A 21,748-nucleotide genomic window follows, 5' to 3' on the forward strand; every position below is an offset into this window, starting at 1 on the left:
TTAAAGGGGGCCACCCAAGGATCATTCCTGTGGAGTTTGGTGTAATTCTGCCCAGTGGTTTTGAAGAAGAAGATTTTTTTTAGAAAATGTTGACGGACACACATCACGTGACTGACAATGGACATTGAGCGGTCACAAAAGCCTACCATTAGCCTTTGGTTCAGGTGAGCTAAAAAGGGGACATAATTTGACCAAAATGCATGTCAGAGTTATTGGACTTGATGCAATCAACTAGATTTATAACCCCGAAGGCACATGTGAAGTTTCAATTGAATATCTGCATTTGTTCTGCAGAGAGTAACTTGCACCCAAAACTTTAACCAGAATTTTTTAAGTCTAAAAGGGGGCATAATTTGCCCAAAATACATTTCAGAGTTATGGGACTTGACCCAGTGAGGTTGGTAATTGATCTAGAGAAAGAAAAAATAAGTTTCAAATCTATATGTACTTGCATGCAAAACTTTAACCAGGATTTTCTAAGTCCAAAAGGGGGCATAATTTGGCCAAAATGCACGTCAGAGTTATTGGACTTGATGCTAACAACTAGTTTTATAACCCAAAAGACACAATCATGTGAAGTTTCAATTCAATATCTGCATTAGTTTTGGAGATAGTAACTTGTGTTAAACTTAAACCAGGATTTTCTAAATCCAAAAGGGGGCATAATTCGCCCAAAATGCATTTCAGAGTTATGGGACTTGACCCAGTGAGGTTGGTAATTTGATCTAGAAAAAGAAAAAATAAGTTTCAAATCTATATGCCTTTTAGTAATAGCTGTATGTACTTGCATGCAAAACTTCAACCAGGATTTTTAAGTCCAAAAGGGGGCATAATCTGGCCAAAATGCAGGTCAGAGTTATGGGACTTGATGCTATCAACTAGTTTTATAACCCCGAAGACACAGTCATGTGAAGTTTCAATTCAATATCTGCATTAACCAGGATTTTCTAAGTCCAAAAGGGGGCATAATTTAAAATACATGTCAGAGTTATGGAACTTGACCCAGTGAGGTTGGTAATTGACCTAGAAAAAGAAAAAATACGTTTTAAAGCTATATGCCTTTAAATGATAGCTGTATGTACATGCATGCAAAACTTTAACCAAGTGTGACGCCGACACCAGGGTGAGTAGAATAGCTCGAATAGTCGAGCTAAAAATAAACTAGAGCTGCTTTTGAGAAATGTACAATTGCCAAACATCGGAATAGTGTAAAAAAAAAAGTACAATTCAGGAGTAAGTTTTGGTTTAATAATTCAAAGGGCCACTTGGGTCAGTAAGTTTGGTTTAGTGATTCAAAGTGGACTTGGATGAGTGGTTCGGATCAGTAATTCAAGGGCCATAATTCTGAAGTGCCTGGGCCGATTTGGCTAGTTATTGAACATGGCCGAGGACTTGTTGGCAAACACATTTTGTTCAAGTTTGGTGAAGATCGCACGAGAATGCTTCAATTTAGACTGTGGACAAGATTTGTGACAGACGGATGCACACACACAGACAGACAGGAGTAAATCAATATGTCTCCCACCACAGTGGTGTGGGAGACATAATAATTAAAAGATACTAGTTTGTTCAGTTTAAGGCTGAAGTATGTGTGAAAAAACATTTAATATTTTCACCATTGGTTGAGATGTTTTTCAACGATTACACATGTTCGAAGAATATTATCTACCAAAATCAAAACATAATGAACAACATTTATGCAATGCTTGATTTGATTCTATAGCATTCATGTTTAGTTATACTTAGAAACCATTACTTGTAAACTTTTGTCACTGCTGTTTTTTAAGTGTATATATGATTATAAATTGACTTACTCTCTTTCCTCTTTTTCCCTATTCATTGCCATCTTGAGCTCCATCAACCGTTCTTCCATCTTCTTTCCTTCCTCTTCAAGCTTCCGGGTCTCATGTTTTGCTCTTTTTAAATTTCTGTAATGGAAAATCAGTATGAAAATATAACAAGAGCACTGCCTATGGGTGCCATCGCTGGTATGCAAGTGCTGGCCAGTATGTAAGGAAAGTGTTATACTTATAGTTCAGAATTTCTAAGTACAGAAAGGGCAAAGTTCTGCTGAGGCTGCGTCTTTGTGCCATTGGCGCGAAAAAATATGAATGGCGCAGCAAATTTCGCATCGGCGGGTCTTTGGCGTGCCAGAAAATCTGAAACTTGAACCCGATAACAGTCGCTAGTTTGCCGATCTTGCACGGTAGATAGACATACCTCCAGGGGAGAGCACTGTGACGGATTTGAAAAAATAATGTGTCGTGATAATTTCACCATGATTGTATCAAAATGGCGGCCGCACCGAAAGGAAAAGCGATTTTGCACAAATTTTTCAGTCCTCCTGCCCCTAAGAAAATGAACCAGACTTTAGATACACTGGGGAAAGATACAAATAGAAATGATACATTGAACAAAAGCGACGATTCAACTACATATGTCGCTGAACATTAAACAACAACCCCAGAATCACAGAGTGATCCGACCCCCACCCAGTCAAGTAATTTGAGTAGAGCGAAAAAGTAAAGAGTAAAACATCTGACAAACCGAGCTTTCAGAAGAAGTTATTGGTTCAGTATATATGGTTAAGTTATAAGGAAAAGAGAATAAATGGCATGAACTTTGTGTATAATTTCACATTAAAAAAAAAAATACACTTCTTAAATGCATAAGAAATGTAAAGTCTTTTAAATGTAAAGTTGGTTCTTTTTGAATGGCCCCAAAAGTTTCAGAATGGCCCCATGTTTTCAGGGTAGATGGGCCATGGGGCCATCATGCTGAAATCCTCGGCAGAACTCTGGAAAGGGACACAATTCTGACAAAACACAGGTTAGAGTTATGGTTGTTAGCCTACATAGTAAAATAATGATGATAACCAAGTGTGCAATGTTTCAAAGCTGTAGCTCGTATAGAGGAGAGGCAGAACTAAACAACAATTTTAACCAAGAAAATAAACAATTATTTCATTCTTAATATACATCATAATTATATATATCAGTATATTATATGCATTTTAACTGAACTACCTACATATAACAGCTTGAAACAACAGTACCGCCTACGGGTGCCATTGCTTGTCAGCAAGTGCAGGACAATATGTAAGAAAGGAGTTATTGTTCTTGGCCTTCTTACTCAAAGCTATAGTAAGTATTCAAGAAAAGGGAATTTAAAGAAAAAGCAACCAAGAAATACTGATTTTCTAAGTACGAAAAGGGCCATAATTCTGACAAAGTGCATCTAGTGATGATAAACAAGTGTGCAAAGTTTCAAAGGTGTCAGTTCTTATAGTTTTTGACAAAAGGTGCACCTAAACAAAAAATCACACTGAAAAAATCCAATTTTCTAAGTGCAAAAAGGGCTATAATTCTGACAAAATGCAAATCAGATTATTGGTCTTTGCCGAAATAGTCACCTAATGACAATAAACAAGTGTGCAAAGTTTCAAAGATGTAGCTCTTAAATTTTCTTGAGAAAAGGTGGACCTAAACAAAAATTTTAAACAAGAAAATCAAACTTCCTAAGTACAAAAAGGGCCACAATTCTGCCAAAATGCAAATCAGAGTTATTGTTTTTTGCCTAAATAGTCACCTAATGACAATAAACAAGTGTGCAAAGTTTCAAAGCTGTAGCTCTAAAAAATGTTTGAGAAAAGGTGGACCTAAACAAAAATTTCAACCAAGAAAATCAAACTTTCTAAGTACAAAAAGGGCCATCATTCTAACAAAATGCAACCAAGAGTAACGGTTACTGGCATAAATAGTCACCTAGTGATGATAAACAAATGTAGAAAGTTCAAAAGCTGTAACTCTTATAGATTCTAAAACAAGGTGGATCTAAACAAACATCTTAACTGGAAAATTTGTGCAAAAAGGGCTATAATTCTTACAAAATGCACAGTTATGGTTCTTCATCTAGACAGGAAAATAATGATCATTAACAAAGTTTCAAAGCTGTAACTCTTACAGTTTTTGAGAAAACGCAAACCTTAACAAAAAATTTAACCAATGCTGACAATCAAGTGACTACAATATCTTATAGATTTTTTTCAAAAATCATACACTTTTTCAAAAATCAGACGAGTTAACAAAAGCACCACTTTGCGGGTGCAGACACTCATCTGATTTTTTTGTCTAGATCTGTATAACTGAAATATTGTCCTATTCATGATTTTTTAAGTCCAAAAGGGGACTCAATTCTTGCAAAAAGCAATGTAGAGTTATGGTACTTGCTATGCAGAGTCAGCTTTTAATGGCAAAGGACTGCCCCAAGTTTTAAATCAATAACCATTAAGGAGAAAAGTTGACCATTAAGGAGAAAAGTTGACCTAAACTCAAAACTTAACCGAGAAATCTGATTTTCTAAGTCCAAAAGGGGCCATAATTCTTGCAAAAAGCAGGACGGAGTTATGTTCCTTGTTGTACAGAGTCAGCTATTAATGGTGAACAAGTGTTGCAAGTTTTAAAGCAATAGCTTTGATAGTTTAGGAGAAATGTTGACCTAAACATAAAACTTAACCAAGAAATTTGATATTTTCCAAGACCAAAAGGGGCCATAATTCTTGCAAAAAGTTGGATGGATTTAAGTTTCTTACTGTACAGAGTCAGCTATTGATGGTGAACAAGTGTTGCAAGTATTAAAGCCATAGCTCTTATAGTTTAGGAGAAAAGTTGACCTAAACATAAAACTTAACAAGACAACGCCAATCATGTGATCTTTGAAACTTCCGGTCAAAACAAAATGTCGGAATTTTTTTTCGTGGACAAAGAAAATGTTTAGAATGTAAGTTTTCGGCAGTTAAAAACTAATCTTCTAGAAAATATTGGACACAGAGGTACCCGAATGAAGTATGTTACTGTTTGTTTACACAATGAGTGATGAAAAATGAGTCATATTCCTACATTTAACTTTTACCTGACACACCTGTGACTTTTTACCTGTGATATACCTGGACCTGAGGTTTACCTGATAAATGGGAAATCGAAAGAGAAATCGAAATAAATCCTCACCAAGTCAAACATCTGTAAGTAAGAAGCATAAGCCGATACGATTTCCGAAAACTGACTTTAGTGACAATATTTCTGAGAGTGAAGGAGAAAATACTGACTATTTCGAAGCATTGGAGTCGGAAGGAGAGCTGGATAGCGTCCCCCCACCCACTTTAGAAAACACTTTTGAAAAGAACATGACCAAATTTAGTCAGGCCGATCTGAGGGAACTGAGCTCGCAGTTAGCCCCTCTGTTGATAAAAGATTTGAAAGCTCAGTTGCGAGATGACATTTTATTTGAGTTAAAGGGAGAAATAAGTACAATTGTTCAAAAAGAGACTCAGAATCTACAAGATGAAATCATTTCCCTAAAAGCACAAGTATCTAACCTTAAATCTGACCTGAAATCGGCTAAAATGGAGCAGGATGAACTAGCTCAGTACGGCTGTCGCATGAATCTGGACATATCAGGCATTCCAGGCGACACAGGCAGCTATGACGAGGATGTGGAGGCGAAGATTTTGGAGGAGACAAAGAGGCTGAAAATCAAGCTGTGCAGCAGTGATATAGACAAGTGCCACAGAAGAGGTAAAGTTATTGATAATGTCAATAGAAAAGTGATTGTTAAATTTACAAATTCGAAGGCGAGGCAGCGCTTATATGAAGCTAGGAAAGAGATGTCTGATGGCATCTTTGTGCAAGAAAATTTGACACCATATAGCGAAAGCCTAGCTTTCCATGCCCGACAATTGAAAAGGGACAAATTAGTTACGAAAACGTGGGTAGCTGGATGTAGAGTTTTCGTTCAGCTGCCAGGTGAAACAAAAGGACGTATGATAACGGACATGGAAGCGATCCAGGAGATCAGGGATAGAGGATAACATGTATCTATAATCTGACAGGAGCTGTCAAAAATGACAGTTTTGTTTATATATAGAGTGAGCTGAATATTGACATTGCTATATATAGAGATTTATGCTATTCAAGGTGTAATCCTTTTCTCGCTCTACTGATTCAATGATAAATTTACATACCTGTTGTACAAACGTAGCCTAACTTTTTAAGCAGACGAATTTAAAATCCAATGGAAGTAACACATAATTCATTTCCGTTTGCATACGACACAATCCTATATTTCTTTTTCCATGAAAGTCTTATTTATGTATAAAGTTAACTTTTGTTGAGTTGGATTTTAATAAATTACAGACGATGATACAAGAACGTAACACTAATAAATACATTCTTGCTTATTATACCCATTTTACAGAGGGGAGACAATACTGTCGAAATCGAAATACAAAGCTTGTAGGATTTGTTCACCTTTCCGTGTACTACCATAAGTAGTCTTCTGTCCGATTGTCTGTTCATAATGTTTGTATATGAAGTATCAAACAAACTGATGCTGATGTATATTTGCTACTTAATGTTATTTGCATATTTGTATACATTTGGTACTCTTGTTTTTAAATGGATACATTTTTTTCTGAGCTGTATTTATCTATTTATTCATATGCATCTCTCTCTCTATATATAACTTTGCCTGTCTGTTTGCCTGTCTGTCTGTCCGTGTGCATGTGTTTTCTGTCTGTCTGTCTGTCTGTCTGTTGATATTGTCCACATATATCTAAACAAGAGGGCCAAGATGGCCCTAGGTCGCTCACCTAAGAAACACTCCATAACAGTGTAAAACATGTTTGACCTAGTGATTTCATGGAAACAAATATTCTGACCAATTTTCATTAAGATTGGACCAAAAAATTGGTCTCTTGCGATAAAACAAGCATTTTCTTATATATGACCTAGTTTTTGACCCTAGATGACCCATGTTCAAACTCGACGTAGATTTTATCAAGGCAATCATTCTGACCAAAATTCATGAAGATCAACTGAAAAATACAGCCTCTATCACATACAGAAGTTTTTTCTTTGATTTGACCAAGTGACCTAGTTTTTGACCTCAGATGACCCATATTCAAATTCGACCTAGATTTCATTTAGGCAATCAACCTGACCAAATTTCATAAATATCAACTGAAAAAAACAGTCTCTATCTCATACACAAGATTTTTCTTTAATTTGACCTAGTGACCTAGTTTTTGACCTCAGATAACCCATATTCAAAAACCGACCTAGTTTTCATCAAGGCAATCACTCTGACCAAATTTCATGAAGATCAATTGAAAAATACATCCTCTATTGCATACACAATGTTTTTCTTCGATTTGACCTAGTGACCTAGTTTTTGATCCCAGATGACCCATTTTCGAAATCAGCCTAGATTTTATCAAGGTAATCATTCTGGCTAAATTTCATGAAGATCAGTTGAAAAATACAGCCTCTATTGCATACACAAGGTTTTTCTTTGATTTGACCTAGTGACCTAGTTTTTGACCCGAGATGACCCATTTTCGAACTTGGTCTAAATTTCATCAAGGCAATCATTCTGACCAAAATTCATGAAGATCAATTGAAAAATACAGCCTCTATCGCATACACAAGGTTTTTACATGATATGACCTAGTGACCTAGTTTTTGAACCCAGATGACCCATTTTCGAACTCGGCCTAGATTTTATCAAAATAATCATTCTGACCAAAATTCATGAAGATCAATTGAAAAATACCACCTCTATCGCATACACAAGGTTTTTCTTTGATTTGACCTAGTGACCTAGTTTTTGACCCGAGATGACCCATTTTCAAACTCGGCCTAGATTTCATCAAGGCAATCATTCTGACCAAAATTCATGAAGATCAATTGAAAAATACAGCCTCTATCACATACACAAGGTTTTTCTTTAATTTGACCTAGTGACCTAGTTTTTGATCTGAGATGACCCATTTTCGAACTCGGCCTAGATTTCATCAAGGTTATCATTCTGACCAATATTCATGAAGAAAAATTGAAAAATACAGCCTCTATCGCATACACAAGGTTTTTCTTTGATTTGACCTAGTGACCTAGTTTTTGACCCGAGATGACCCATTTTCGAACTCGGCCTAGATTTCATCAAGGTTATCATTCTGACCAATATTCATGAAGATTAATTGAAAAATACCACCTCTATCGCATACACAAGGTTTTTCTTTGATTTGACCTAGTGACCTAGTTTTTGACCCGAGATGACCCATTTTCGAACTCAGCTTAGATTTCATCAAGGTTATCATTCTGACCAATATTCATGAAGATTAAATGAAAAATACAGCCTCTATCGCATACACAAGGTTTTTCTTTGATTTGACCTAGTGACCTAGTTTTTGACCCGAGATGACCCATTTTCGAACTCGGCCTAGATTTCATCAAGGTTATCATTCTGACCAATATTCATGAAGATTAATTGAAAAATACAGCCTCTATCGCATACACAAGCTAAATGTTGACAGACGACGGACGACAGACGACAGACGACAGACGACGGACGACGGACGCCGGACATTGAGCGATCAGAAAAACTCACCTGAGCATTGCTCAGGTGAGCTAATAAAAAGAGTTTGTTATGTCTCGCCTGCATGATCCCGGTCAAAGATGTTGTTTTACAATGATTAAATGAATAATTTGCAAATCGCCTACAACGAAATTTATAAGGGGAGATAAGACTGTCGAAATATAAATACAAAGCTTGTAGGATTTACTCCTCTTTCCGTGTATTACTATTTGTATTAACTTCTGATTAGCCTTTGGTCCGTCTGTCTGTACGCGGGCTATTATATGCAAGTATTATATAACCAGATGTATAACTGTTATTTTTAAATGATACATGTGTTTGTTTACTTGTTGAACTCGTGTATGTGTGTTTTTGTTGGGGTTTTTGATAGATATTTGCTTGTTTTTTTTATTATTATTACTATTATTTGGGATGTGCATTCATCTGTTTATTCATATGCATTTCTCAATGTATCTAACATTGTCTGTCTGTCTGTCTGTCTGCCTGTCTGTAGTCTGTATATATAACTATATATTCGAATGTGTTATGTTTTGAATTACATTATCTTCAAAGATGATTATTTTTTGTTTCGCATTGACTGAATGATTTAATTGTAAATCGCCTGCAGCTTATTTAATGTTATGTAATGCTAAGAAACACTATCGATGTGTGACTTCGTTTCTAAGACTTGTATTAATAGTTTTTCAGTGAACAAACATTGACACTAAATTTAAAATATATATCATTCCAGTAATATTGAACTTCCAAATCTACTGTGTCTACTTAAATATCAAATCTATGGTATAATCTAGAAATTAGTTTTTTTGTAATGGATTTTGTTTGTGTCAATGCCTCTTTCTTTTAGTAATTTTAGCAATTATGTACTGTTCCCTTACAGAAGCAAGCCTCTGTGGCGTACATGCTGTGTATTTGCTGTGTATATGCCGCGAACACAGTAGTACGCCAGAGGAGTACATTTTACATACACCGCATGCCGCGTACATGCTGCGTACTATTTCGAGGAGTACACAGCATGTACGCAGGAGGTCACTAGTACACTTCAAGTACGCAGCACAGACTCTGAAAATTTAAGGAGTACACTGCATGTACGCAGGAGGGACTTGTACAAGAAAATAGTACACTGCATGTACACCGCAGATACTTTGAAATTTGTGCAGTACACTTCATATACGTGGGAAAGACTTGTACAATTTCTTTTGGCATTTATACTTATTTTTTTTAATAAGTTAAAGTCTGAAGTAAACTTCATATATGCGGGAGGGACTTGCTCATTTTCTTTTGGTGTTTATACTTTGAATTTTTTTAGGTAGAAGTCTGAAGTACACTTTATGCAGGAAGGATTTGTACAATTTTTTTTTTTTTTTTTTTGGAAGAAAGAACTTGATTTCCGAGTAACTTTTATCTTAATAGCATAGAATAGTTCAGATTACCGGTATTCTGAACAATGAAAATTTGCCAAACTATTTGCAATGTTCATTTGTGAAGCTTACATCTTAGTGATTTCTGAGCAGAACCTTGCATGCAGTGTAAAAATATATTCTTTTTCATTTTGAATTAATCCAGGAGCTTTCTAACTTGGATAATTGAAAAGCCTTATTTGAACTTCATTGCATTACATTTTGTAACACATGAAATAATTACCAAGATAATGCCTCAACAGCACCTGAATTTTAAAATAGCTCTCACTGTTATTTGAATACTCTTAAGCAAAACACCATTCTATCATATTTTATAAAGGCTTTAATGCTCATTATGTTAACTCATTAAGGCCTCACCAAATTAAAAAGTTGTTCATCAGATTTGCCGCTCGTATATTTTCAGAACATTTTTGGCTAATTGCGCTTGCCCCATTGGAAAAAATCAATCCAAAATTTTTTGGTGCGCTACTTTTTACGGACGTAAAAGTGTATAAATGCTTATATAATTCCAGTCCTAGATTGTTCTCAGATGGATTTTAATCAAAATAAATACATACTACGCACACATTGTCTATAATAAATCATAACACTTAAAGTTGTTTCCCCTTGATGCAGTTACGCCATTTTCTTCAAATGTTTACCAAATTACATGCTACAAAAATTGATTTATTTCATTGAAAAGTGGATGAAGAAAAGCATACTAATTTATTTGATAACATCAATCTACATTATTTTGGTAAGGGTAAATACTTATTGATGCATGTCACTTATCTTTTTTCTGTTTTTTTCTGTCCAAATGATCAGCATTTGCATACGAAAGTTGGTGGGGTAAGGAATTTACATTATGATTATCCAGCAGTTTTGCCACAAGAGTACACAGCATGTATGCAGCAGGAGTACACAGCATGTACGCCGCAGGAGTACACAGCATGTACGCCGCAGGGGTAGTACACCGCAGGCTCATTTGCATGTGAAAAGTGTATGTGCCGCGTACATGCTGCGTACTATTTCCCGCATACTAAATTCTTCCAGCATACATCCTGTGTACTATGTAGTCCACAGCATGTACGCAGCAAGTAGTACGCGGCAGAGCTCATTTGCATGTCAAAAGTGTACTACAAATGTACTATCGGTGTATGTGCGGTGTATATCCTGCGTACTGTTTAAAGCCCTTGATTTCAGTACACATCATGTACGCATCATATACGCTGTATGTACACAGCAAGAGTACACAGCAGGCCTTTCTCTTCTGTAAGGGTTCGCTTCCCCGCGCTAATATTGTAATGCACAAGTTCAGTTCTCCTTTTCTCTTGTTCTTTTGAAACGTGTTCAGTGGTCGGTCTGTGTGCTAACATTAGGTACTACTTACCCTAATGGGTGATGACATAGTTTCTTACAGAGCGGCCATTGGACTTTTTCATGTAAGAAGGCAGCGACTACACAAGAAATATATATTTCGGTCATGTTTTATACAATTAGTACTTGTCGGGATTTGTAAAGTTGCTCGCTTAATTACCCATATTTATCACTTGCTTATAAATGCAGTCTTTTTTAGTACAGTGAACTACTACTTTTCCTTTTGTACCGTTTTATCCATGTTTAGCAGCGCGCATGTAGATATAGTTGATGTCCATTCGTGGTATATTGACATGTTTTTGTTAGCGTATTTTCTTTTAATTGCCAGGTTATTACTTATGTTGTCAGGAGATATAGAGAAAAATCCTGGACCGGATATTACCGATGCATGCATGTCTATATTTCATCAAAACATAAGAAGTATAAGAAATAAATTTGATTATATTAAGGATAATTTTCTAGATTACGATATACTTTGTTTTACAGAAAGTAAATTATATACAGATATTCAAGATGAGTCACTGCACCTTGACGGTTTTGACAAAATGTATAGGAAAGACAATACCGCAAATTCTGGTGGACTTATGATTTACGTTTCGACAATGATTCATTCAGAAAGATTATATGATTTAGAAAATAATTTACCGGAATCAATTTGGCATAAAATAAAAGACGAATCTAAGACTTATTTAATAAGTAATATTTACCGACCTCCACATTCAGCTGTTGAAATTTGGGATCGCATCAGTATCTGTTTTGATAGGGCGGTAGAAATGTGTAATAATATAGTCATGGTAGGAGACATCAACGAAGATCAGCTAAATCCAAACAACCACAAACTTAAAGATATTTTAATGTTAAATAATATAAGAAATGTAATAAGCGAACCTACAAGAATAAGTCCACATTCACGAACGTTACTAGATCCTATCGGAATTTCGTCGTCATTACAGTGTTTACATTCAGGTGTATATAATACTGATAAGACAATCAGTGATCATTTTGGAACTTTTGCATATATTAAATTTAGTTATCAGACTAACTCTACCTTCAAAAGACGAATATGGAATTATAAAAAAGCAAATTTCGAATTATTGAATGACAAAATTAGTAAAACTGACTGGTCATTTTTAGAATCAACAAATATCAATGAATCAACTACAAAATTCACGGATACCTTTTTAGATTTAACTAAGTCATGTATTCCAACTACTATAGCTACGATTCGACCGCGAGATAGACCTTGGTACAATTCAGAAATAAGGAAAGTTTCAAAAAAGCGCGACTGACAAAAACGTAAAGCTACCATTACAGGGAAACTTAATGACTGGAACGAATATAAAACTCATAGAAACAAGGTTAATAACATGATAAAACATGCAAAAGACGTATTTTTTAATAATATAGAATTTACATTAAGTGACGTGAATTCCTCGAACCCGCGAGAATACTGGAAATTGGTTAAATTACTGGTCAAAGAAAATTCTTCAAATTGCAAATGCTTACCACCATTACGGAAACAAAACGATTCTCTTGCATTCACAGATAAGGATTAAGCCGACACATTAAATGATTTTTTTTGTATCTATTTCTACTATTGACGACTCAGAAGCTACATTACCACCACTGACAAGTAAAACTAATAAAGCACTTAATGATATAAAAGTTACTGAACAAGATGTAGTTGATGTTCTTTCCAATCTTATTGTTAACAAAGCAAGTGGACCTGATGAAATAAGTCATCGAATGTTAAAGGAAATGCGTTTAACTATTTGCAAACCACTGACAGTTTTATTGAATAGATCTTTAGAATTGAATATGTATCCTGAAAGTTGGAAAACTGCAAACGTTATGCCATTATTTAAAAAGGGAGATAAAGCTATTCCCTCTAACTACAGACCTGTGTCACTCATTAGCTGTCTTGGAAAGGTAATGGAACGCATTATATTCAAATACTTATATAACTACTGTCATGAAAATACATTTGTATTTAAAAATCAGTCAGGATTTATTCCCGGTCATTCTACAGTTTATCAGCTAATCGATATATATAATCAAATTTGTAAAGCTTTTGATGACAGAAAAGCCACATGTATCGTTTTTTGCGATATAAGTAAAGCTTTTGATCGTGTTTGGCATAAGGGTCTTATTTACAAACTAAAACAATATGGTGTGACTGGCAATATCATAAATTGGATTTCTAGTTATTTAGATAGTAGGAAGCAAAAAGTTTTCGTGGGATCAGAATTTTCTGATGAAAGAGTTATTAATGCCGGCGTGCCCCAGGGCTCAGTGCTTGGGCCTCTGCTTTTTTTAATATACGTTAATGATATTGCTGATTCTCTTTCTAGTATAACAAGATTGTTTGCCGACGATAGCTCTTTAGCAGTTAGTTCTAGTGACATTACATACATCGAGACATCGATAAATACAGATTTGAATATCATATCTCGTTGGGCAAAACAATGGCTAATTAAGTTTAATCCAGCAAAAACTGAAGTTATGTATCTTTCACTAGCCAAACAAAACCGCACTTTACCGACGCTTTACTTTCAAGACACACTTTTATCCTTTGTTGATAGTCATAAACATTTAGGGGTTACATTTAGCAATAATGGATCATGGCATGATCATATTTCCAATATAACTGCATCGGCAGCAAAAATTCTAGGAACAATGAGAATGTTGAAATTCAAACTTAAGCGAAAAACTTTGAATCAAATATATATTTCTTACTTAAGACCTATTATTGACTATGCTTCGATAGTCTGGGACAGCTGTACAATTTACGAAAAAGATTTATTAGATAGAATTCAATACGACGCAGCGCGAACTGTAACTGGTCTAACTTGATCCGTATCTATTGAAAGATTACTTCAAGAAATAGGTTGGGTCTCTTTATCTGACAGAAGACAAATGCAAAAATTAATACTGGTTTATAAATATAGTCGTGGAGAGTTACCAAATTATTTAACAGAACAATTTCCTGATACCGTATTCGAAACTAACACTTACAAATTATGAAACAATGCAGATTACGCTACTGTGGCACGTCGGCTACAAATTTATGCAAATTCAGCTATACCTTTTATCTGTCAATCTTTGGAACAATCTTGATCAGCAGATATGCAATTCCGATTCTTTATCAATCTTCAAGCATAAATTAAAAGAGAAATTCAAACCGCATTTAGTATCTTCTTTTTTCATTTCCGGAGAGAGATTTCCACAGATTCATCACGCACGTATACGAAATAAATGCAGCAATCTTAATGCAGACTTATTCACAAACCACTTACGAGATAATTCCGTCTGCGAATGCGGATATATTAATGAAGATGCAGAACATTATTTTTTTAAATGTCCTAATTTTGCGCTTCAATGTCGACAATTGTTTGTTAACACGCGGCAGTATCATCCCATAAGTACCAGAAAGTTACTTTTTGGCTGGGATAATTTAACTGATGAAGTCAACGCCATAATTTTTCGTGAAGTACACAACTATATAAAGAATACGAGACAATTTAACAATGACTAAGATTTAAGTCATGTGAAGCTGTCTTTTACAAGAGTTAAGGGGGTAACAAGCAAATATATTGTTGTATAATCATTGATGCATTGGGGGCGTGGAGAGCGAGCAGAACATACATTTATTTTTTTTTCTTTGTTTTTTTTTCCTCTTTTTAAAAAAAATAAATTAAATGTTTCATTTCAAAGCTTATCTTTGTTTTTTTTTCTTTTTCTTATTTTTCCAAAAGTATATATGAAAATCGCATGTAAAACATTTACTTAGTATGTATTTATCTTGAACACAACTCTGATCATTTTGTTACATTACTTATCTCAGGGGAGGGCCGTCATTAATGTTGGCAAAACTTGTGGCCCAACCCATTTGCTTTTTACCTAAATCATCTTCATCATACGATTGTTTGTTTTAATGTGTTATAAATATGTATGTACTATGTATTGCATGTTCTAGATTAGCAATAAAATATGATTAAATCAAAAATCATGTGATGTCAATAACTCTTCTTTTTTTTTCTTCAAAAAATCAGATGAGCTTAAAATCATGACAGAAAAGTTTAAATTTTCAACTTAATGTGTGTCCATAGAATAATGGAGCTCATACTTATGGTCATAACATTACTTGTTGACATTATGCAAGACTCAATAAACTTTCAAATTACCTTGGGTTGGCAATGTGATTTATCAGGGGCTGGGTATGGATTGGACAGTGCAAAACAGCTTTTAGAAACATAAGATAAAAGAAAGAAAGTGACTATTTTTGCAAAGCCCTAAGTGAACTATGTCAAAATCCTTTACTGTTTCATAACTCAATGTCAAATACATATGCAAAACAATCTTTTATGCCCTTTATGCATGTTTTTGACAGTTAAGGGCTATAACTCTGGTCTGGCTGATTGAAATCCCTAACATATCCCCAGGTGAACAACTTCACATGCTGAATCTGACATGTTTCATGATAAATAATAATCCTATGATGTTCACAACTAAAGGTCAAATACATAATATATATTATACGAAACAAGAGCTGTCAGTGGACAGCGTGCTCGACTATTCTCAGTGCTTGATTATAAGTATAATATAAGCTATGAGTAAAACTTTAACATTACAATAAGTCGAGTGGTGGTACGCAAACTTTAACATTACAATAAGCATATTCTAAGTCAAAAAGGGGCAATAATTCAGTCAAAATGCTTGACAGAGTTGCCTCCTCCTTTTTACAGACTGGGGTCATGATGGTAAACAAGTATGCAAAATATCAAAGCAATTTCTCAATGGACTTTGAAAATATTTGGGGTGGTACGCAAACTTTAACATTTGTGTGACGCTCATGCTAACGCCGACGTCAGGGCGAGTAGGATAGCTCCCCTATTCTTCGAATAGTCGATCTAAAAATCTTTGAAGCCCTTTATGAATATTTTGATTGTCAAGGGCTATAACTCTGATCTTACTGAGTGAAATCCCAGACAAAGCTCCAGGTGCACAACTTCATATGACGAGTAATATTCTTATTAAGTTTGATGACTTTAGGTCGAAACCTTGATCTTCAAGCTAGGGGTCAAGCTCTTGCACATGGTTTAAGTTTTGCATGCAAGTTTCTATCTCAAAAAGTTGCCATATGACATATAAAAATTGTGTCGGTGCGACGTTAAACCCAAGAAAATAAAATAAAATGCTATCTCGAAAACTAATGCAGATACTGAATTTAAATTTCACATGTGTCGTTGGGGTTATAAACTACGTGGCAGCATCAAGTCACATTACTCTGACAAGCATTTTGGAAAAATTATGCCCCCTTTTGACCATGGAAAAATCCTGAAAATATAAAACATACAGTTATTCTCTGGTGCATCTTTAACTAAATACATTAAGTACTCTGCATAATGCTACATTAATTCAATACAAGAGGTCCAAATGGACCAAAGTCAATCACCTAAAAAGGACCTTGACCACCTGACCTTGCTTCTGACATCCTTTAACAAATTCCTTAAACAAGAGCTGTCACAGGAGACACACGCTCGACTATTTCGATGCTGGATAGTGAAACTGGGCACATCTGAGGAAACTGGAGCTGTCACTGGAGTGTTTAATGACTCCAATGGTGGATGAAGATATTGCACAAATCCATTTAGTAATAAGTCAGATATTTAGTGAAAGTGCACCAAATTAACCTGAAATTCTAAGTATAAAGGGGGGATAATTCATGAAATATTGGTGCCAGAGTTATGACCCTTGTGCCATATGATGTGGGTGATGATGAGGAATAACTATTTTAAGTCTGAAGCAAATCCATCAAGTAATAACAGAGATAAAGTGAAAGTGCATCAACACTATAACCTGAAAATATAAATATAAGTACAAAAGGGGTGTAAATCATAAAATACAGGTGTCACAGTTATGCCCCTTGTGTCAAATGATGCAGGTAGTGATGATGAACAATTATTTTAAGTTTGAATCAAATCCCTTGTGAAATAACATAGATACAATGAAAATACATCAAAAATAACATAAAATTCTAAGTAACAAGGGGGCATAATTCATTAAAAATTGGTGCCAGAGTTATGCACCTTGTGTCATATGATGTGAGTGATGATGTGGAACAACTATTTTAAGTTTGAATCCAATCCATTAAGTAGTAACTGAGATAAAGTGAAAGTGCACCAAAGCTTTAACCTGAAATGTTAAGTAAAAAGGGGGGATAATTCATAAAATATTGATGCAAGAGTTATGACCCTTGTGCCATATGATGTGGGTGATGATAAGGAACAACTACTTAAGTTTGAAGCAAATCCATCAAGTAATAACAAATATAATGAGAAAGTGCATCAAAACTTTAACCAAAGTGCGGACGCGGATTAGGACGCCGATGCCGGGTCGAGTAGGATAGCTCTCCATACTTTGTATAGTCGAGCTAAAAAGTTATTTAAAGTTTTTTTTCTATATTTTGCTGTGATGGCCATTTATATACCATTCAAACAACATCAAGAGAAGAAGTTATTCAATTTTTTTTCTATTTTTAGCTCTGGTGTCCCCTAATAGCTGGGACCAAGCTGTACCATCTGAACAGATTTGGGAGAGGACCTTACATTGCCGGTACAGACCAAGTCTGATGAAGATCTATCAAGTGGTTCATGAGAGGTTTTTCTATTTTTAGCTCTAGTAGACCCCAAAAGGAGCCAAGTGCCCCCATTTGAACAATTCTTGGAGAGGACCTTATAATGGGTTTGATAAAGATCCAGCCAGTGTTTCAAGAGGAGATGTCATTTAAACATTTTTTCAATTTCTAACCCTTAGCAGCCCCTATAAAGGGCCAAACACCCGTACTTGAAAATATATGGGAGAGAATCTTACAGTGACACTACAAAACAAGTTAGATGAAGATCCATCAAGCTGCCATGCAGTTGAGAGAAGAAGTCATTCAAATGTATTTCAATTTTTAGCTCTAGTGTACTCTAAAAGGGGCCAAGAGTCTCCATTTGAAGAAACATGGAAGAAGACTTTATAATGATACTACAGACCAAGTTTGATGTAAATCCATCCATCAGTTATGAGAAGAAACCATTTAAAAGTATCTCTATTTTTATTTCTAGAGGCCCCTGAAAGGGAAAAAATGCCTCCATTTAAACAAATTAATGAGAGGACCTTATGCTACAGACCAAGTTTGAAGAAGATCCATCAAACGGTTCATGACAAGAAGTTGATTAAAGGTAATTTTATTTTTAACACTTGCGGCCCATAAAAGGGGCTGACTGCCCCCACTGGTTCAAAATTGGGAGAGGATTAGCCTAAGAGGACCTTATCAAGATGCTACAAATCAAGTTTGACGGATACATCCATAATGCGATTCATAACTCCTCTGAAAATTACTGAACAAGTGCATTCCGATAATATGCATAATTAGGCTTGGCACAGATCACTGCTGTAATGTTTGGTGCAAATAAGCCCAATAATATAACACTAGTGGTCAAACCATCATAAAATTTGCTGAATCAAGGGCCATTACTCTGTTGGAAATCATCAAACCATAAAATGCTGGAAAAATGCACAACAAAGTTAGCACTGACCACTTTCCTGAAGTCTGTTGTAAATCCGTCCAGAGGTGTCAGGAGTTGCATGGACAAACTTTGTGACATACTGTGATACAGACTGACCGACAGACAGAACTAAATCCATATGCATAATTATGTGGGAGACATGATTACTGAGAATATTGAAAGAAAATAAAAGTAGTGTCTGACTAAAGGCTACTGTGTGCTTATCAGCATGCCTAATCATACAAGATAAAACTGACTTTCACATGCAAAATAGTACTTTGTAAAGGCCATTATAAATTCATAAATGTTCCCTCATGACAGCCAAGATAAACAAAGCTCGTAGAACACAAAATGCCCCCCCCCCCCCCGATGCATTCAGTAACTGCACAAGGAACAGAAATTATTTGTTCACTGGGCACTGGACGTTTGATGTACTGACCTCAAATCAATAATTATGGGTCATAAGTGACCTCAGTATCAAATATAATCTGTTTTGGGTCAATGTGACCTTGACCTTTGACCTACTGACCTCAAAGTCAACAGAGTCATCTGATGGTCATGATCAACCTTCCTATTAACTTTCCTGATCCTAGACCCAAGTGCTCTCAAGTTATCGTCCAGAAAATGGTTTAACAATGTGACCTTGACCTTTGACCTAATGACCTCAAAATCATCTGCTTGTCATGGTAAACCTCCCTATTAAGTTTTGTGATCCTAGGCCCAAGCATTCTGAAGTTATCATCTGGAAATGGTTCAACTGTTCCAGGTCACTCTGATCTCAAAATCAATAGGGGTCATCTGCCGGTCATGACAAACCCCAAGCATTCTTTAGTTGTTATCCGGAAACATTAGACCTGTTTTGAGTCAATGTGACCTTGACCTTTGACCTCAATAAGGGTCATCTGCTGGTCACGATCAACCTCCATATGAATATTCCTGATCCTAGGCTCAAGTGTTTTCAAGTTATTGTCCAGAAATTGTTAAACTGTTCAGGGTCACTGTGACCTTGACCTCTGACCTACTGAGCTCAAAATTAATAGGGGCTGTCTGATGGTCACGATCAACATCCCTATTAAGTTTTGTGACCCTAGGCCCAAGTGTTATAGTACAGAAACCGTTCAACTGTTCCAAGTCACTGTGACCATGACCCGCGACCATGACCATTTGACCACTGACCTACTGATCTCAAAATCAATAGGGGTCATCTGCTGGTCATGACCAACTTCCCTATCAACTTTCATGATCCTAGGCCCAAGCCTTCTTGACTTATCATTGGAAACTGTTTAACTGTTCAAAGTCACTGTGACCTTGACCTTTGACCTAGTAATCTCAATATCTATAGGGGTCAACTGTTTGTTATTACTAATCTCCGTATCAACTTTCATGATTCTAGACCCAAGCATTCTTGAGTTACCATCTGGAAACCGACTGGTCTAGATATCCACTGACCAACATCTGCAAAACAATAACCCTACCTTCTTTGAAAGGGGGGGGGGGGGGGGGGGGGGGGGGAGGGGGGCATAAAAATATTTTTGAAAGATATCTTCTTCCAAAAGTATGAGGGCAATCATGGCCCTATAACACTCACCTGACTCTAAGTCAATGTTATACAAGTAACACCCTTAGGCAGGGCCAATTCTGACACTGAGGGGCAAGATCTGAATGAACTGTTTAGATAACCATGAGTCAATGCTATAAAATTAATGTCTAAGCGCTTGGTCTTGCAGCTTCACACAAGAAGATATTTTAACTTTTTCTAAGTCTAAATTAAATAAGCAACCCCTCAGCAGGGACAATTTTAACCCCAGAGACGTGATGATTTGAACAAAACTGGTAGAGGACCACTACACAATGTTACAAGACAAATATCTAAGCTTTGACCTTGAGGTTTCAGATAAAAAGACTTTTAGAATTGTTCTTATATAAATACGTGACCCCCGGGTGGGCCAATTCAGTGAATTTTGACCCTAAAAGACTTGGTAAAGGATTACTACACAATTAAAGCCACATGCCAAATATCTAAACTTTTGGGCTTCAGGTTTTACACAGGGAAATTTTGAATATTTTTCCAAGATAAGTTTACAGATGTAGAACAAATGAACCTATTGGCAGGCCCAAATATCTAAGCTTCGGGCCTTTAGGTCTAAGATTTTTTTTCTTATATAAAAGCTATGTACAAGATGTGGACCTAGGGGGAGCGCCAGTTTTGACTCGAGGGGCATGATTTGAACAAATTAGTAGAGAACTTATAAGACAATGCTACCTACCAAATATCAGAGATCTGGGCCATGCAGTTTTTGGAGACAAAAATTATTTTCTTTTATTCTGCAAGGAATGGAATTCTTTGAAGAATTTCACAAAGGACTATCCAAAAAATATTCGGACCAAGTTTCATCATCTTCCACCAAATGGTTTTAGAGGGAGACTTATAGTGAGATCTGAAGAAAAGTGTGGATGGGTGGATAATGTACTCTGCACAGTGAGTGATCATAAAAGGTCATCCAGAGCACTTTGTGCTCAGGTGAGCTGAACATTTAAAATTAACAAGAGCACCATGTTGGCCCAAAGTCACTCAACTAATCTTGACTGTTTGACCTTGAATATGTCATAATGACCAAATTTTTTCATTTGTCCCTGATTTCATAAATATTCTGATTGATTTCATAGAGTCAGGTAGAAAATATGTCCTCTCAGTAAGAGCTCCATCTAACGTGGTATAATATGCCTGATCCCAAACAGAACAAGACAGGCCAGTAAAAATGGGCATTAAAAGCAACAATTACTCTGGAGGTGTGTGTAAACAGTGACAGGGAGAGAATGCACTGTGGATGAGGGAAACTAAGATACTTTATCAAGAAACGTAACAGAATTTATCAAGAAATGTAACAGAGTAAAAAACAAGCAAATTCAGTGTTTATATAACCCATCAAACAGTTTGTTTTTGTGAATGAGGGGACTATATTTTGAAAGATATTTAATCTAAAGATA

General features: G+C 35.8%; 1 protein-coding gene across 3 annotated transcripts in view; it reads right to left on the bottom strand.

Moving 5' to 3' along the window:
• Positions 1-21,748, bottom strand: part of LOC123554826 (zinc finger B-box domain-containing protein 1-like) — a 113,606-nt gene that overhangs the window by 80,791 nt on the left and 11,067 nt on the right. For 2 of the 3 annotated variants that reach the window (XM_045345182.2, XM_045345181.2), the window contains exon 3: positions 1,815-1,928. In XM_045345182.2, the coding sequence (XP_045201117.2) occupies positions 1,815-1,928 (114 nt within the window). Of the gene's footprint in view, positions 1-1,814; positions 1,929-6,019; positions 6,157-21,748 lie in introns of those variants that run through there. The other variant, XM_045345183.2, reaches the window with a different exon arrangement.

Source organism: Mercenaria mercenaria, chromosome 7, assembly GCF_021730395.1.
Source record: "Mercenaria mercenaria strain notata chromosome 7, MADL_Memer_1, whole genome shotgun sequence".
Classification (NCBI taxonomy): domain Eukaryota; kingdom Metazoa; phylum Mollusca; class Bivalvia; order Venerida; family Veneridae; genus Mercenaria; species Mercenaria mercenaria.